The following is a 19,470-nucleotide window of genomic DNA, read 5'->3' on the forward strand; positions in this document are numbered from 1 at the left end:
CAGAGTAAACCCACAAGGGCCATTAATCAATAAAATAAATAATGTTAAAGAGTGATCCCTAACCTCCTTCTCTCCCTCATCTCTCTGACACAGAATAAAGGCTTGCTCTGATTTCCAAATCAAATGCCTTGTCCCTTGACCATCACTGCCCACTCAAAACTGTCCCTGTATTTGCTGCAGGGCTTCACTTTGCAGCTGAGCTAATGAACAAATGTATTACTGCCCACAACCCAGGAGAGCCCACCCTCTCCCCAGCCCACAGCCCCTTGCTCAGCTGACCATGCAGTGAACTAACTGAAGGCACCAAACGGGCAGGAAAGGAACTCATGAAAAACAAAGGTGAGCAGTGGATGTGTTTCTGCTGGTTTAACTCCCTGTACTATAAAATGAAGATCAAAGTTGGCACCAAGGAAGAGGATGGCACAGCTGGGGCTAGAAAGAAGAGCCAGACTGCTGTTGTGCCTCTTCTTGCAAGAGCTAGAATGAGCTAGTTACTAAGAGGTTGGGCTGGTGCAGTTTTAAGATGAAACTGCTTTTAAGCATAGTGCCATTTTTGTATGAATCTGCTGCCTTATCCTCATATAGGCCAAACTTTGAGGAAGCTGTTCTGTCCATGACTACATGGCTAACAGAGCCATTGTGTCTCTGGTTAAAATCCAGCCAGCCTGTATGGTGAGCAACCCCTCTGCCTGCTAAGAGGAGGAAACAGGGCTTCTGCTGCAAAGCTTAAACACATTTTACCAAGGATGGAGACCTGGGGCTAGTTTTGCTTCCTGGGCAGAACTGCTCTGCTTTTCTGCCTCACACAGCACACCAGCCTGAGGCTTTACCTAGTCCCACAGCAACTCCTATGCCCAAAACAGGGAGGCTTTTACAATTCAACTTCCTTGAGTTTTTTGGGCAGCAGGTTTAAAAACTTAATCACAGAATCAATTAGGTTAGAAAAGACCTTTGAGATCATTGAGCCAAATCTGACCAAACACCACATCAACTAGATCAAGGCACTAAGTGCCTTGTCCAGTCTTTCCTTAAATATCTCCATGGACAGTGACTCCATCACTTCTCTGGGCATCCCATTCCAACGTCTAATCACCTTTTCTGTGAAGAAATTCTTCCTAATGTCCAACCTAAACCTCCTCTCTCACGGCTTATGCCAATTTCCTCTTGTTGTGTCACTTGTCACCTGGGAGGCCAACCCCACCTGGCTACAACCTCCTCTCAATGCATAGAGCATTAAGGTCCCCCCGAATTCCTTTTCTCCTAAACGCCTTCATTTCCCTCAGCTGCTCCTAATCAGGCTTGTGCTCCAGACCCTTCACCAGCTCCACTGCCCTCCCCTGGACACGCTCCAGCACCCCAATGTCCTTCTTGTAGTAGGGAGCCCAGAACTGGACACAGCACTTGAGGTGTGGCCTCACCAGCGCCGAATACGCTCACTGCCCTGGTCCTGCTGGCCACCCCACTGCAGATACACGCCAGGATGCCATTGGCCTTCTTGGCCACCCGGACACACGCTGGCTCATGTTCAGCCAGCTGCCGACCAACACCCCGAGCTCCTTTTCCGCTGGGCCTTTTCCAGCCACTGTGCCGGAGGAGCCTCGGGAGGCGCTGGAGGCCGAGGCGCGGGCGGCCCGTGCCGGGCGCCATCCGCAGCGCACAAAGGCCCGCGCGCCCCCGCAGCGTCCCGGCCGCGGGCGCCCCCTGCCGGCGGCGCGGGCGCCCCCTGCCGGCGGCCCGCGCGCGGCGCGGGGCGGGGCGGGGCGGCGCGGCGGAGCCACGGCCATGGCGGGCGCCATGGCGCGGGCAGCGCTGCGGCGCGGTGCGATCGGTCGCCGCCTGGCGCGGCCGCCGGCGCTCGGCGCTCGGACGGCGGCGGCGGGCTGGAGCGGCCCGGCGGCCGGAGGAGCGGTGCAGTACTGTGCCGAGCTGGTGCGGTGAGTGCCCGCCGCGGAGGGCTCCAGGCGCGGGGGTGCGCGCTCCGCAGAGCGGGGCGGCGAGTCCGGCCTGGGAAAGCTCGGCAGCGCTTCCCACCCGACGGGAACGCTGACGAGTTCCCGGAAAGGATGACTGGGATTGCCCACTGCGCCCTCGGGCTCTCCTGCCCCCGAAAATAGCCCGTGTGGCCGGCGGCGGTGGGCCGGCGGGACCACGCCGTGTCGGGAGCATGGAAGCCCGGCGCATATTTAGGCTGTGTGAATGATTCAGCCTGCACACAGAATCACTGATTAGTTTGTGTTGGAAGGGACCTTTGGAGATACCCGGTCCAAACCCCCGCCCAGGCAGGGTCACCTAGAGCAGGCTACACAGGAACGTGTCCAGGCGGTGTTGAATGTGCCCAAAGAGGGACGCTCTCCCACCACCTTCCTGAGCAGCCTCCCACGGCGATACCCTCCCCCTCCTCCCGGCCCTTCGTGGCTGCGTTTCTTCAGAAGTACTGAACGTTCTTGTTTCCTTGTATCGGTGTTTTGGAGAGCGAAATCACCGAAGTGGATGTTTAAAAACATTGGGTGTTTTCAGATCTTGGCTACTGAGAACTAGCCATGCTTCCTGAGTGCTCCTTGGAAAAATGGGCCAAAGGACATCTGACAGCTGGAGCTGGAGCAGCTCAGTACCTTCTCTGTCCTAAACGCAAGAGGAAGGCTATGTTTCCAAAGCTTTTTTTTTTTTTTTTTTTTTTTTTTTTTTTGTCAAAACCAAAATGCTCTAAGAGGAGCAGGAGTGCAATCAGACACTTCGAGGTCAGGTCACTTTTTGTTCTTGGATTCTGGGCCGTAAACAATGTGTAGGGCCCCTTGGCTGCTTTGGAGTTCCCAGGAATTCAGTTCTTTGTAAAGTAAGATGTTAAACAAGTCTCTTAGTAAAGACCTAGGTAATTTCTCTTTGGATACTGTTGTTCCAGATGATTGACAAAAGCTGGGAGGAGGGTTCCATGTGTGTATAGAAAGAGTGGAACAGGATTATCTTCTTCAAACTGGTGCTTGTAAAAAGACAGAAAGGTGTGTGTGGTCTGCAGTAATGTCTGAGGTAGGAAAACCGAGGGAAAGAAATGGGACAATCTTAAATGTTCAGTGCAACACCAAGAAGCTGAGCTGTACATATACACCAGAATGGATAGCCACATTGCATTTTTCATGATTTTCAGAATACAGCTTTCTTTTCCTAGTCATTCTACCCAGGATTTGTTTCCCTGATACTCAGGAGACCAGAGGCTGTGTGTACAGCCAATATACAGGTAAAGTTAACATCTGCAGGTGAAATGTTTCCAGTAACAAGCAATTGTGAACAGAATAGTTAGATTCCAATGAGATGGTTGAATTAATACTTTTTTTTATATGCATTTTTGTTAAATGATAAAAGGACTAATTAGAAAAATATATAAGCATTCAGAATAGTAAAATGAAAGGTGGTTATGCTTTTGGCATTATTTAATTGAAGCTGCTGTTCCCAGTAGTTCAGCTATTGCATGGAAATAATAACTACAAAAAGAAGTGGAAGGAATTGTTATTCAAACAGAAATAAAACACTTGGGGCTATGCAAGTGTCAGCAACTCCCTATTGCTGAATTTGATTCTCCAGCACATTAGGAAATACAACTGAGTTGTGCTTTAATAATGTATGTTTGTTTTTGCAATATGGAAGATGCTTTTTCTCTTCAGTCTTCCTTTTTCTTAAACAACTAAACTCACTTCAAGCTATTTGACTAAAAAATGTTTTCCTTCTGGGTATGTTTTATGTCTTTTACTGTCAAGGATGCCTGTTCTCAAAGACAAGCTTGTGGATTGATAGCTTTATTATAAATTCATTATATGGAAAGTCCAGTTATGACCATTACTAATTTTTCTTCTGTCTGTGGGTTCATATATAAGCTCATACTTATTTTAAAAAATTCAATTATTTATCAAAAAACTCAATACTTGACTTAAGGTCATTCCCTCCTTTCTACATTCCTTACACTAATACATGAAGAAGGTTGGGGTGGAACATGATCTACAGCAATATCAATTTTATTTTACTGAGGCGTAATGGATTTGCTGCGCTAAATTTTTAAGCTTGGAATAACTGAAAAAAAAAACAACCAAAACCCCACCATGTCAACAGCATTACCAGAGGGAAGACAATTTTCTCTGTTGTGTTGCTGTGTAGTTTGTGTAACGTATTTCTTTGCTTCCTTTCTGAAAGTAGAGGTGGTTCTGGGTTGTGTGAACAACACAGACAGACTGGAACTGGGAAAATGTGGCTGTAAACCATGCAGCTCTGTCTAGGGTGGACAATAATGGGTATTTCTACAATTAATCTGGAAAAAAATACTAGGTTTTGAGCTGATAATACTTTTCAAAAAGTGTCTTAACTGAGGGAGGTTTAATGTATCTGTTCTGTATTATGAATGTGTCCTTTAAAGCCTACTACAGCTCAAAAATGTAAATTTTTTTTTTGGTTGATATTTCTGTATTTGCATCAAGGTCTAAAAGAGTCTGACAACAGTTGTGGAAACAAAGCATTTGCTAGTTTTCAGCTGCTGTGTACTGTAGGGTTAAGCATCTCTGTTAAACTTCACTTCCTTTTTGTTTGATGCTAAAAGTAGCAACCCTAATAACCCTTGGGTTTAGTTTGGCTTTTTATTTAAGATCATATTCAAAAGAAATATGAGTACATGCAAGAACAGCAAACTTAATGAAAATGAGTACATGTGTTTTCCTTGACAACCTGCTTTCTCCACTCTCCAGGCCAAACTTGGGAGTTTGTCTTGTTCTAAGGAAGAGTCAGGTTTCAGGCTTATCAGAAAGTACACAAAAATGTTGTTCAAAACAAGCAGTTTAGCTTTTCAAAGGTGGTCAGGTGTTTTTGTTAGCTGGAGTGATTTTGTAGTTCATGATTCTGAGCACTGTGTTTTTAATTTTGTGGCACACCCACGTGGCCAAACGAAGGCACATCACTCCAGGTTGGCAAGGAGTTACCTGCAGTGAAACTGCCAACTCCCAGAGGTTTTTGAATATAGTTGCCAGTAAACAAAAACTTAATCAAGCACTATTCTGCCAAGCTCCAAAGCACAGTCTTTTAAAGAAATGTGGTTTCGTGTTTGGAACAGAAATCTGCAAGTCGGACAGTCTGGATTCTGTTTGCAGTTCTGCCGCAGCCTTGCTCCATGCCTTTAGCCAGATATCTTGAGATGTAGATTTCAGACGTGCACTGAGAGTTCAGACAGCCTGCCCTCTCACTTGGAGTTAGTCTTACTTTAAAACAAGCCTAAAAGCTGCTACTTCTGCAAAGTCAGAGTTTTGAGCTATAACTTACTGCAACCCTTTCAGGAGTTTAGTGCTAAGGAATAGCACATCCAATTGACTTAGAGCTATAAATAACAAATGTGCATTTTGATTCTTTTATAGGAAGCGTGACTATGAAGGGTTTCTGTGTTCTCTGCTGTTGCCTGTGGAATCTCGAACCTCTGCTTTTGCCTTGAGAGCCTTTAATGTGGAACTGGCTCAGGCAGGTATTAAAATACATTTGTGAATTCTGGAAATTTAAAATAACAATTTTGATATTCCAAATTACACTTGTAAGTACTCTTTCTGTAATTGGTGGTGTTTTGCCAAGGTCAACTTTTATACAGTCAAGGGCCATGAATAAATAGTGCAGTAAAAACCTCCAGTTTTGAATGGCCCATGGAAACGACCCAGCCTGCCCTATTATTTTGTTTATGTGTATAGTTTTTTATGACTTTTTTCTTTATGCATTTTAAAATCAAATTATAGTAAACAGTCAGTGGTTCTTGATACTGTTATGTGATTGCATCTAAATCCTGGTTTCACATGCAGTTAATGGGTAAAGTGCAGCTAAATCCTAACTGTAGAAGGTTGGTCAAAAAACGGGATGCTATAATCAGGACCAAGTCTTTGTTGGGAGAAGCAAGGTGACGAAAAGGCTGCAGGAGGGAAGTTTGTTATTAGAGAGCTGTGGGAGAGGAGTCTCTCCAATTTGCGAGGTGGCCAGAAACTGCCAGTGCAACCAGGAAAGTTGGCAGTGCTTGCCAGAAAGGAGTGATCCAGAAAATGAGCTGACCAGGCAAAACCCCTGACCAGCTTCTGTAGGCTGTGCTTCTGGCAACCCATGGTGTGTCCTCCCTCGCTGCTGTCACCACTGCTTTTATTCCTTCAGGGAAGAAAGCTAAAGTGAGGGTTGCCCAGCACTTAATCTCTGTGGGTTTTTAAATCAGGTTGTGGTGAAGATTTTTTTATTTGCTCTGTGTAGTGTTCCTAAGCTTTATGAGGAATAAATATCAATTCAGAACTGAGCTCTTTCTCTGCTGAGTTTGACTGTGCTCTGTGTCTGTCTTTTCAGCATAGATAGGCTAAGTGTCCTAAGGACACTGAATTTCACTCCAGATGTATCCTTTCCAGATTAAAGACTCCATAACTCAGAAGATGACAGGTTTGATGCGGATGCAGTTCTGGAGGGATGCTGTGGAGGACATATACAGTGATAACCCACCACATCAGCCCGTTGCTACAGAGCTGTGGAGGGTAAAATATACCTTTCTTGTCCTAAAATTGGCTTTAATATTACTGTGGGAGGTAATGTCAGTATTTTGTGTGTGCTGTGCTGCATCCATTCTAACCAACAACACTTTTTCCAGCACAAATCCAGAACACAGCGCCATAAAAGTGCTGTGAAGAAAATTAACTCTATCCCAGCCAAAACCAGTAGAGTATTCAGATAGAAGTAATTCTGACTCTGGGATACCAATTGCAACCCTCTCCAGTAGCTAAGAATGCCAGATGTATTCCTTTCTCACAGAACAGAAAATTGGTTTTGAAGTGGAAGAAGAATGGTCTTTGGTGAGATTTCACCTCAGGTATGATTCCTATAAAGGAAGACCAATATAATACAATCCAAACAAAACTGCTTGCAAAATAAGATGATGAAAAATAATTCAGAAAGTATTTTTAGGAGCTCTGATAGCTCTGAGCACTGCAGAACACTGGAGTGAACTAACAATTCAATGTGACTTGGTGACTTTTGCAGTCAAGATGGGATTTTATTTCCATATTTCAGCAAATACCCCAAGAGTGACCTATTTGAAGCCCATGACTTCACAAATGTCCAAGAATGTCATTGCAATTCTTACAGAAAAAGGATTTGGAAAGACACCTGAACTCACAAGTACTGCAGAGCTGTTAATAGAATTAATGTGTCTTTGCACAGCATATTCTATGTATATTCCTTTGTTGCTGTTGAGTTTATATGAGGACAGTGTGGTTTTCCAGAATAAATGTATGTTATGATATTTAAATGTGTTCCTGAAGTTTTGTATATCCCAGAACACTTGCATTTGGGATCCAAATTTTTATGCACTAGTAAAGAAAATAAATAGCCTTTAATAGTATTTCTAGGATTACTAATAGCTCAGCTCTTGGTGACTATAATAAACTTACACAGCAACTGTATGATGCGTGATCTTTTCTCTTTATTTTGAATGTGTGGAAAGTGAGACCTAATTCTCTGTTCATTTCTGTGGAAGAAGCCAATTTTTTCAGACTTTGGAGAAATGAGGACCCATGTGTTTGAATGGATGTAATGTACAAATTGGGTAATTTAGCATAGTTGAGTTTGGTCCTTTAAGTCTTGACCTGTTAGTATTTCAAGGTTTTCATTTACAAAATGATTCTTGAGACGAACAAGTGAGACTAAAAACTGACATTTGTAGTTATAACTTAAAATTTGCTTTTTCATATACCAAGTACTGTCTCAAGCAGAATTTATAGAATCAACGAGATCTGGTCTTGTCAAACCTTGAAAAAATACGTACTAATATGATGGATATGAAGAAGAAGTTGAAAGTGAGCAATAAGGACTAAATTGTGAGAAATCTGCTCCGTAAATTTTGTTTATAGATGTTTTTACGTGTGGTTGTAGCCTTTCTGAAAATGTGTTCTGAAAAATTCAAAGTATGGAATTAAGAGGATTGAAGGTAAGATGATAGAATGAAATGGCACAGGAAGGAAGTCAAATATAAGACAAGAACCAAAAGAAGAATGCGTGAATATGAGATGCTGTGCGATATTTTTTTAAACAAACCCATAATATTAATTGTATTGCTTTGTTAGCATTATGTCTTTACAGTATGTATTGGTATGTTGTACTGACATTTTCTTGAGAATTTACAGGGGAAATATTTTTATTGCTAGACAATGGAGGAACCTTTGTTCTTTTTGGAAAGTGAACATAGTTATCTGCAAATATTTTGTGGGAACATATGACTCCAAGAATAAATTAATTTTATAGACATTTTTAAAGAAATGCTTTTAGTTTGCTGGCGTGATGTCTGGTATTTCATTTTCTGTATGCAGCTAGTTGCAGTAAATGCCAGTTGAAAATTTTTGCATTTGAAGAAGATTCTCATTTTCCACTGACTTACCACTTTGATTTAACCCAGTGAATACAATTCTTGTATTAAATACCTAAAATGTATTTCAGCCTTCGGAATGCAGTACTACCATCACTTTGTATATATTAACGTGGAGGTTTTATTTAATAATTTTCAGGCTGTCAAGAGGCATAACCTGACTAAAATGTGGTTCACAAAGATCATAGATGAAAGAGTAAGTATTTACCCTTCAGAGTCTGATTCTAACTTTAGTCATATTTGGATTTTCTTTTCCTTATTTTTATAGGTTTGCATGTAAAACAAAAGCTTATGTAATTTTCCAGACGGTAGTATTTCTCTTTAAAAATGATACTGCTACATTTTTAAAAATTCTTCCTTGATGCTGCTCTTCATTGTTTCTATTCTTTCTGGCAAAAATGCTAATAGAATCCTTTGTTTATTTTTGTCTTAAATTGATGTAGTTTGTGGATATAAAAATCTCAAAAATTAAATGACCTATCTGAACCCTTCTGCCACACTTTCATGCTACTCCTTATCATGGCTGTGGAGTTTTTTCTAAGCAGTGGTGTAAACTGAAGCAATCAATTACATGAAGTTTAAAATAGCCACCATTTTTCCTGGGAAAAAACAAGCTTAAGAACTTCACTGGCACAGTAATGTTGCTACACTCTGACACAAGGACAAGAATGAAAAGCAGAGTGCAGGAATCTCCTAAGCTAAATTTGCTGCTAAAGTAAGCGTCTCGTGAAGCTATGAATTGACCAGATTGATGGTCAGTTACTTGCAGAGGGTCATTACTATGAAAGATTTCAGACTTTCTTAATGTTAAGCCTTTTTTAGTCTTTAAGAGTGGTATGTTTCAACAGAAACCACTAGGACAGGAGGAATGCTGGAGGATGTTATAGTTTTGGGTGTATTTCATTATTTTGGGTGTATTATTTATTATCAACAATAAGTTGTTCAGAGGGCTGGAACACCTCTCCTCTGAAGAAAGGCTGAGAGATTTGGGGAAGGGAAGGCTCTGGGGAGACCTTAGAGCGTCTTCCAGTACCTAGAAGGGGCTTACAAGAGCTGGAGAGGGACTTTTGATAAGGGCATGTAGTGATAGGACAAGGGAGAATGGCCTTGAGATGAAGAAGGGTATGTTTAGATTCTGAGAAAGAAATTGTTTACTGTGGGGATGGACAACAAAGTTTGTGCGCTCTCTATGAGGTGTTCAGAGGTTGGGTGGACCTCTGAGCACCTGGTCTGGTAGAAGGTTTTCACGTCCATGGCAGAGAACTTGGAGCTAGATGATCTTTAAAGTCCCTTCCAACCCAAACCATTCTATGATTCTGTGAATCATAGAGCTTTTCACATGACTTTAACACTTCTGTGCATTTCATAAATTATATTATGTTTTTAAAAAATACATTCCTATTTATCTAAATTTCTCTCTGCTTCACATGCAAATTAAATATTAAAATTGACAACCCTATAATGTAAGAATACCATATAATGTTTTGGTTTTGCTGTTTCTTTTTTTATGGAGAATTCTAATTTCATATTATTGCAGAAGGTTGTATTTGCTCCTTGGCTGCAGTTGAGCATAGTTATTTGTTAGGCTTGCTATTATGAGCTTTAATGACTGCTTCTATCTGAGTTTATACTCTCTCTCTGTCTCTCAATTTTGTCCTTTTTGTTTTCAGTAGTGCACTGGATTGACATGACTGTAGTAATAAGCCTGTAGGAACAGCAGTTATGTTTGCGTTCTACTGAAGCTCCGTGTTTATGTTCCAGGAGAAGAATTTGGATGATAGGGCGTACCGTAACATCCAGGAGCTCGAAACATACGCTGAGAACACTCAGAGTGCTCTCTTGTACCTCACCTTGGAAACGCTGGGTAGGTGTTTTCCCCTTTCTAGGTTTGACGCATTAGTGCAAGTACAATATTTACTAATATTTCAAAAAGGCCTTTCTTTTCCCACTGGAGTTTGATTTCAGTAAAAGTTGTCCTAGGTAGAGCTTCAGATATCTTTTGAATGCTGAACTATAAATGTGGAATTGTACTGCAGCTCTCCTAGAACTCTGTGCTTTCCTTGGAAGCTGCTCAGTGCAGAGCTCACTGAAGTGCAATTTCCTACTGTTCTTTGTTCCTTTGTTTTCTCTGTTCTTGCTCCTCTTACAGATTGTGGAAGATTCAGCTCTTCACTGTGTTTTGATTGTCCTACTTGTCAGAATACAAAGTGCTGTAGATATCCTGCAGCTGTTGTTCTATATTGCAGTGATGGACACTGATTATCTTGAAACAGCCAGCTTTCCAACCTATAAACTTCCTTTGGTAGTGTTGTAAATTTGGGTCTGAATCCTCTCCTCTTCCTAGAAGTAGGTTAACTATCAGTAATTGAAGAGCTAGAAAGAAATGCAACAAAGATGATCCCTGTGATCAAGAGCTACTGTCTGTGTCATGTCTAGTGTAAGAACCACAGATTGGGAAAGAACTGTTCATTTGTAGTGAAGAAAAGGGTAATTTTCATATAGGTGTCTGATGCATTATGGAAGTATTCCTAATATGAGCTCTGATTGAAAAAAAGGGTGAAAAATATTATTATTATTTAGTGTTTAGTATTGTAGTAGCAATATTTTCCTCTTGCTTATTAGACTAATCTGATCAAAGGCAAATACTGATGTTAAAATTAAAAAAAAATAGAAAAAAAGAGAAGTAAAAAGAGAGAGATGGTGAGTACATTCTTTGGAAGAATTGAGGAACTTATTTCTTAATATCTGATGTTTGCTTCCTCAGTAGGAAATCGGTGAAATGTTGCAAATGTCTTTCTGAACCTCTTACTGAAGAAATGTAGGAGTATGAGAAATTTCAGTGTCTTCCATTCTGAGAAATCCTGAATAAGTTCAGTCATGCTTGGATCACTCACTCGTACAAATCAGATAAAACTGTCTTTGAAAATCTGTATGGAGACTCTGGATATTCTAAGCGTTCTATTGTCATATTTAACTTCTCTTAAATATACAAAGGTAACAAAATACCTAAGCAAAAGTCTCCTTCACTGCGTATTAAACAGTTAACTTTTGTTATTAATTTTTCCTCACAAATTGAGAAACAAATCAAATACAGCCCCTTTCTCGGTGTTGCCCATCAGCAGTGTTTTCTAGACTAGGTGGACCTGGTTTCATTCAGGTCATGTTTGCTAAATTTCTTGTGCTTTTTAGACTCTTATTCCTGACCAGTCTCCTGTTGTATCTCTCCCATTGTGTACTCTCCCAGTCCTAGTGCTGTTTTATTCTTGCTGATTGCAGGTTATTTCTTTTGTCAAGGTCATTTTGGCTGGTAATCCTGTCATCTGAGGTCCTGATACTTTCTCTCAACTCCTGTCATTTAAAAATAATAATATTTGTGCTCTCTAACTAATTACCTAAGTAGTTAGTAAATAATATCCGTTGATTCCTCCAAGCCACACTTTGCTTTCTGCTGCCATTGCCAAAATCAGTCCCTCTAGTGTGGGTGTGGTCACTCTTTCACAGAGGATTCTGAGACCCACTGAAGACCCAGACAGGCTTCTGCAGTGAATCTGCTACCCCCGGTGTTACTTCCAGATGTCAATTAGGCTCATTGATCTGTAATTGCTGTATCCTCATTTCTTTCTTTGTAGAATGATGTTTCTGTTAAGAGTTTTTATAAATTTTAATTTAAATTTTCATTTTATCCTGGTTCAGCTTTATAATCAGTCTAAGCCAAGCTTGTATGATCTTTCCATGAAGAGCGATGGTGCTACTCGGCCCCACTCATCTCCCTCTTTCAGTTCTCACAGTTATGTGACTGTGCAGTAACTAACATTAGTTTTCTGTTGTTTTGGTGATCTGATTCAGTTTGCCTCATTGCTCCTGACAGCACAAGGGAGGGGGCAGAAATATGGGTTTGGGGGGGTGAAGCACAGGATCATTCTCTTTGACTTCACTACACTGATGAATCAGTTGCAGCTAATCATGAAGCCACACTGTAAGCATTAATGCTTGTCAGGAATCTCACACTTGAATGACTTTCTGGCAGGAAAAGCAGTTCTTGGAATACTGTTGTCCTGGGAGAGGATATGCCAATGAATGTAAGTTTGTGTACCAGTGTGTTGTATCTGAATAGGTGCTGCTCTGCTAAGTATACCATTTGCAGATACTGCAACAAGAGGCATCTTGCTCCTGGATGTGGAAATGAATGAATTTTCCTGCTGTTTTGCACCTCTGAGATGAGCTCTCAAGGCAGTTTATGCACATGGAGAGTTCTATCATGGACAAATGCACTTAGCTTTCCTAAAGCATGACTGTGATAGGCATCAGAAAAGACAGTATCTCTCAAAAGGCCTGACTGCATGTTTCTAAACATATTGTTTCTGTAATTTTAGGTGTGAGGGACATCCATGCTGACCATGCAGCCAGTCACATTGGGAAGGCACAAGGCATAGTTACCTGTTTAAGAGCAACTCCGTATCACTGTACGAGACGAAAGGTTTTTCTTCCCATGGACATTTGTATGTTGGTAAGAGAAGCAGATAGTCTGAAATTGAACAGTATAGTTTTTCTAACTATAGTTTCTCAAAGCTAGGTATGAGATCCTAATTTATTGTGCCAGAAATAAACGGTATGTTTTTTCTTTATTTTTACTCATTCTGCTGTGGCTTGCTAATTGTCATGGTTTTATATCTTTTGGGAAGTGAGAGCAGTGATCTTCAATAAACTTCAGGAAACTCTAGATTTCCCTTTGGGGTTTGTTTGTTATTATTAAATGTATTAATATTTTAGGTTTCAGGAATTTTTCCAATAATATATAAAAATGCATGTACAGAATGGGTCCTGGGGGTTTGTGTTTTGGGGTTGGGTGTGGGTTTTTTCTTTTTTTTTTTTTCTTTTCCTATCACCGTAAAGGAAGCACTGTGAGGAATTTTACTTTGTGTGCTTCTTTTTATTACCTTTTCATAATGTGCTGGTGGTTTGTGGTTTTTTGTGGTTCCATATTTTACAGTTATAGACCTATATTCCCTACATTTCTGTAGGAGACGGTATAGCCCTCCAATTTAAACTGTACCTCAAATTTGCACTGCAATTTAGCAGATCTTTCAGTTTAGGTAAAATGGGATTAGAGCTCAGAATTTTTCATTAATGTTTCATGGGTTAATCTGTAGGCATCTCAGCTGTTAGTCCTTAATTTCCAGTCTTTATTTTTAAATGTTAATGCTGTTATTTTTCAACTTAACCAAAATGTATGCAATTATGGTGATGCCTGAGCTGGTTGTGCTAGTATTTTCTGAATATAATTTCAATAGAGTTAAAGGTTTGGATTGGAAATTTAGTAATGTAAGTAGCTGCAAAAAATGTAGATATTAATATATGTCAGGGTTTTAAGACTGCAGAAAGGAATTGCACTCTCCTTGCAGCCCTTCTGGGACTGCATGTTATGGGAGGCCTTCCAGGTTTTCAGCTTTTCAAACATAGCCTGAAAATTCAGTCATTCCTTGCCATGGAAGATGTTCTGCAGTGAAACTGTAAAAACAGCTTGTATCCCTTCTGTGCAGACAGTCTTGTAAGCGTTTCAGCTGCTGGCAAGAAGTGTGGAATTCTCCTGAGTCTGTACCTCCTGTGAAACCTTTCTGCCCACCTTCATACAGCTCTCACATGCCTGAGTGTTGTTGAGAGGAGTGGGCAACTGGTGCAATTCTGAATATGCCATATTTTGTCTTAACATTGGTCACTGTAGTCAAAGAATAAGTTTGGAGCTGGCTTGTTGGGGTTTGGAAGGGCTCTTTTTCTGGTGCTTCTGGGGTTGGTTGGTTGGTTGGTTTTTGGAGACGGCTTTGTTTGATGGTTTGTTGGTTGATTGGTTTTTTTCTGAGCCTGGGATGTGCACACCAATCCCAAGATTCAAAAGTCAGCATGGCTTCTGTGGTAGCTGTTACTGGCTTGCTTCTCTTAATATTGATTCTTCAATTATGGTTTTAAAAATTGTCTATCTAAACTGATCTAAATCCCCCAAACTTTGAAATCTGACTTTGTTATCTTACTGACCACAAAATTTTAGGAAACAAACTTGTGCAGATAGTCTGTACCAACTGTTCTCTTTGTTCTCTTGATTTTTTTTCCAAGTGTCTGACCAAAAGAAAGGGAATTAAAAAAATGAGAGAGCAGTGGTAGAACACTTAGGCTGTTTTAGTTTTTAGTCCTTAGCTTTGTTGCTGGGACAGGTTTTTGAGAAGCAAATACGGAAACTTGATATTTTTAGAGGTTTTTTTTTTTCTCCTTTTTGATTTTGGTTTTCCTTCCTATGTCTAGCATGGAGTTTCACAAGAGGATTTCATAAGAGGCAAGCAAGAGAAAAATGTGAGAGATGTAATTTATGACATCGCCAGCCAGGCCCATATTCATCTAGAACATGTGAGATTCCTTTCCTTTTATTTATCTAAATAAACATAACTGATGCTAGTCTTCACAAAGCATTTGTTGTTAGAAGACTTAAAGCTGCATACTTAATTTCAAATATTTTGCCTTTTATTATTTTGAGAGTTTACATTAAAAAAAAATCCCACCATGCTAAAGATTCAAATATTACAACTACTTCTGTATTAATATTATCTTAATGTACAGGAGACAGTTTACTCACAGCCAGGTCCAACTTCATGTATATAAATGCTGCCTAAAATAATTATTACTGGAAGAGAAACTTTAAGTAGACTTCTATAAATGCAGCTATGTGCCAGCATGGGATGAGCACCATGGAAAGAACATCTGCATATGGTATTTCACAGCACAGTGGAATGGCTGCCAGGAAAACAGAGAATGTTGCCTTTAACTGCTGGTTCGTGTGTGTGGGAGGGGGGGATTCATTCCCTGACATGACCAGCCATGCCCAAAGCTATGTTGAGAAAGGTGCTTTCTGTTTATTTCTTTTCTGGCATGCAGCCAAGTCAATTAGGAAAGTCTGTTTGGTTGGAACAGTGGATGATGAGCCCTGAAGAACTGCAGAGTCCTACTCTATTTTTTCTTACATGCTTTTATTCTAGTAGCATTATGAGATGCTTGCCTAGTGCACAGTACAAAAGCAGAAGAATGTTTTATTGGCAATGCTTTGTCTTCTTCTAGCTGGAAAACAAAGCACTACAAAGAGTTTCCTATGTCTACAAGTACATGTACACTTCGAGTATTGCACCCAGTGGTTCCAGTCAAGGTAGTCTGGAAAGATACCACTTCACAGTAAAGAAATGCCAGATTTATCTCTGCATTTGCACTATTCAATTACAACATTACCTGTGGTCACAATATCTTATGCAATCAGAGAGCCCTTCATCTTTTTTCTGAAAGTCAAATGTGGCATCCCTGGTTTGTTCAGTCTGTGGCTACTAAGCTGATTAATGTTTTTGTTTTATGTTAATAATGTGTATATGTTACAACAGCCCTCCAATACCTAAAGGGAGCCTCCAACAAAGCCAGAGAGGGACTTTTTACAAGGGCATTAAGGACAAGGGGAAATGGCTTTAAACTGAATGACAGTGGGTTTAGATTAGATGTTAGGAAGGAATTCTTTATTATGAGGGTGGTGAGACACTGGCACAGGCTGCCCAGAGAAGCTGTAGATGCCTTATCCCTGTAAGTGTCCAAGGACAGGTTGGATGGGGATTTGAGCAGCCTGGTCTAGTGGGAAGTGTCCCTGCCCATGGCAGGAGGCTTGGAACCAGATGATCCCTTCCAGCCCAAACCATTCTATGATCCTTTGTACTCTTCGGCTTTATTTTTCATACACTAATTATAATTCATATTTAAGGCATTCCTGTTCATGTTGTTTAACCTGATGTCTCAGTTTTTGTGGTCACATGCCCAAGAAAACTGTTTATTCCATTTAGAAGCAGGGAACAGAGACAAAGTACAGCATCAAAACTGTCAATTATCTTTGTTCAAGCTGAAATACTCTGATTTTTTTTTTAAATTCACCACCCTTGAACCCATAATGTACAGTGTATAAAACCCATTGCCTTTGGCTAAGAAAAATGCCAAGTCTATGGCCTGAAATGCCTGATACCAGGGATGGGAGGCATGGAAAATGAATAATGTGTATTTATTGTCCACATATTTAAATTTGGTTTCTGGTATTGTATGGAAACTTCGGGACAGAAGCAGGAAGAGAATTTGGTTCTTCAGAACCTTTCAGGCAATTTGATAATTCATAGTGCATTGGTCCCCTGGTTCCCAACATGAGCCTACCAACTTCTGAAGAGAACAGGCCTCCTTTCTTCCCACTTCATTCCTAGAGCCCTACCCATGTTATGCACTGGGAGGGTCCTGTGGAAAGTATGCAATCATGTGATCATGTAATTGGAGACTAAAGAGAAAATTATAAATACAAAGAAACCAGATTAGGGCAGCATTAGCATTTTATTCAACTGAATGTTGATCCTGGCACTTCTCCCATTTTTCTCCCCTCTTTGTATGTTTTTTAACGGGTGGGTCATATAATCTTAATTAAAATATAAAAAAATTCCTCTCTGAATACTTGCTTCTAGTCTCCCATCATCAGTGAATTGTTGACAGTGCAGGAACTGTAGAGTGTTCAAACCACTTGAACTGACCATAGCTGGCAGCAGTAACAGTGTATTGGCCTCCTTCATAATCAGATGGTCTCTGTTAATGCAAGGACCAGGATACTTTCTGCCTAATGGATGAAATGGGCTTTTGCTGGCAGCATTTGCTGGGTGTTTCAGGACCTTAGGTGAATCTAATGGGCTGGTGCCTTTAAATGCATCTGTTCTGCTGTATAAAATCACCATTTTGTTTTGCCTGAGGGTCTTCACAACCACTTACCCTTCGTTTTAGTTGGGATTACAGGGTAGGGTAAAGTTCAAACCTGCAGAGAGGTTTCAGCTATCTCAGCATTTGTTACACAAACCATATATTTTAGAGAATGAGGGTAACAATTACCACCCCCATTTCACAGCCAGAAGACACCTAAATCTGAAATGCTGAATGAAGTCTCAGCCATGTCATGTGAAGCATATTGTAGTCGTGTGGCCCTTTATCGTGAGAAAAAAGTTTCTGGAGTATGGTCAGGTCTTCCTGACACTGCAACTGCTGACCAGCAGGTGGCAAAATATGATAATGAAAATTGCAGTTTTCCTTAGGAATTGTGTGTTTTATCAGCATAAAACCATATAGCAAAATGATCTGTTGGTCCCCCAAAGTGTTCCCTTTGAAAGCCTACAAATACATTTACACATTCTCCCTCTTTTTCTTCAGCACCCCTTCCCCAGTTCCTCTTGTGAAAAAGGGTCTCCCTTTTGGCTTTTTGCATTTGTCTCTTGTCCTACATCATTATGGGACTCAGTTTATCAAGGGAGATAAAATGCTTTCTGAATGACATGTGACCCATTCTGGGTTGTAAAGGTCAATAAAGACTACTTTATTTTTTCATATTACAATTAATAATAGAAGGGCAGAACATTAGATCAGGGAAGAACATTTTTCTATTTTAGAAATAGATATACACACATAGGTGTTATTATGTCTCAACATTTTAAAATAATTTGTCTTCTGAAAAGATTGATAATTTTTTCCTCCTAAAGTTTCAAGCTCATTTTCTCAGTTGTCTGGAAAGGTCCGTGAAAAACTAAACTTTACAAACTCAAAACATTCTTATCAGTATTTATAGAGAGTTAGTTTGTTTTAGGCTGTAAGAAAAGGCAACACAAGAAGGTATTTTTTAATAGACAGGCATTACAGGAAGACTTTTTCAGCTCTGTTAGATGTACTGACTTGAACATGAGTTTAAACTGCAGATTTGATGCAGCCATGCTTTAGATTTTCATATGTAGATACTGAGGAACTGAGATCATTTCAATATCTCAGATACATAACCAAAGCATTTACAACAACTGGACTCCTGGGACTGATGGCAACGTTGAACCAAAAAAGATGCACTCAGAAAAATGCATTTCTGGTCTTCCATACCAGAATTTTCCCCAATTTCTGTCTATTGGGGAAAAAAAAAATGTTAAACTGTATTTACTAAACCAAATGCAGCTTGGGACTTTGTTGGAACAAGGCATGCTAATGTACCTTGGTTTATAGTATGTAGCCTTGAGGTCTGTCAAATCATGTAAGTATTTTTGCAGGCCACTCCCAGTATTACATACTGTTGTGTAACTACTTTTGTACACAGCTTTCATGGAATGAAATGTTACAGTTTCAGGATGTCAAAATAAAAAGGGATAATGCTGGTAATACAGTGTGTTGCCTATAAGCATTATATAAAGTACTTGATGTTTAATCAGAAATGCTAAATTCTTCTGATAAGTACTTTTTTTTATGTTTTGTTTTTCCCTCCCACCTTACCCCATTTACTTTTAGGCTAGATCTTTCAGTAAGAAAGTTCCTGTGAAGGCGTATCCTGCTTTTTTCTGTACGGTGGGTGTGATATATACACTCTTTAAGTGATGGACTTATGACTGGGCTGATAAATTTGTGAAGATTATTCAAATTAAGCATGGTGAACGACCACTTCACGTGTCTTATTTTGGGAGGATGTAATACCTAAAACTCATAGAAATCATGTGTGCCTGACTGTAGAACCTTACAATTTTGATCAACACTTCTAATCCCTCTCTTTTAACTGCATCATTCCATCCAAGATGTCTATTTATTCATAGACTGCTGTTCTAATGCAAGAGCCCCAAAACCTGTCTATTTTCATAATTTGGTGTTTGGTCTACTAAAAGATAATACTTCTCTTCACAAAACTTGACTTTATATGTTTGGAATGTGATGATTACACTACCATTTAATAGCACAGGCAAACTGTCAAGCCTTTTTTGCAGTTTCTCATTCAGTTTCTCATACTGCTTTTTAAACTCAATGCCTAATTACTTGTGTGCACCATGTGTATTAAGCTTTTTTCTTCTTTTCTAGGTTGCTTTAGATGATTATTTATATAGCATGCGGAAAGTGGACTTCAATATATTTCATCCAAGCTTACAAAAGAAGAGTACATTATTACCATTGTATTTGTATATTAGATCTTGGAAAAAAACATATTAAAGTCTGTTTGGTTATTTTAATATGGA

General features: G+C 40.0%; 1 protein-coding gene across 3 annotated transcripts; it reads left to right on the top strand.

Annotated features, from left to right (window-relative positions):
- Positions 1 to 1,794: 1,794 nt before the first annotated feature.
- Positions 1,795 to 19,470, top strand: NDUFAF6 (NADH:ubiquinone oxidoreductase complex assembly factor 6). Of its 3 annotated transcripts, XM_053992133.1 has the most exons (9): positions 1,795 to 1,934; positions 5,385 to 5,484; positions 6,396 to 6,518; positions 8,541 to 8,597; positions 10,163 to 10,265; positions 12,775 to 12,908; positions 14,696 to 14,797; positions 18,758 to 18,814; positions 19,316 to 19,470. In XM_053992133.1, exons 1-9 carry the CDS (start codon positions 1,795 to 1,797, stop codon positions 19,442 to 19,444), a joined length of 945 nt encoding a protein of 314 aa, XP_053848108.1. In that variant the 3' UTR covers positions 19,445 to 19,470. The 3 variants fall into 3 exon arrangements, with proteins under 3 accessions (XP_053848108.1, XP_053848117.1, XP_053848126.1); XM_053992142.1 differs by lacking the exon at positions 1,795 to 1,934 and having other exon boundaries at positions 5,390 to 5,488; XM_053992151.1 differs by lacking the exons at positions 1,795 to 1,934; positions 18,758 to 18,814 and having other exon boundaries at positions 5,390 to 5,488.

This window comes from Vidua macroura, chromosome 1 (assembly GCF_024509145.1).
Source record: "Vidua macroura isolate BioBank_ID:100142 chromosome 1, ASM2450914v1, whole genome shotgun sequence".
In the NCBI taxonomy this organism is placed as follows: Eukaryota; Metazoa; Chordata; class Aves; order Passeriformes; family Viduidae; genus Vidua; species Vidua macroura.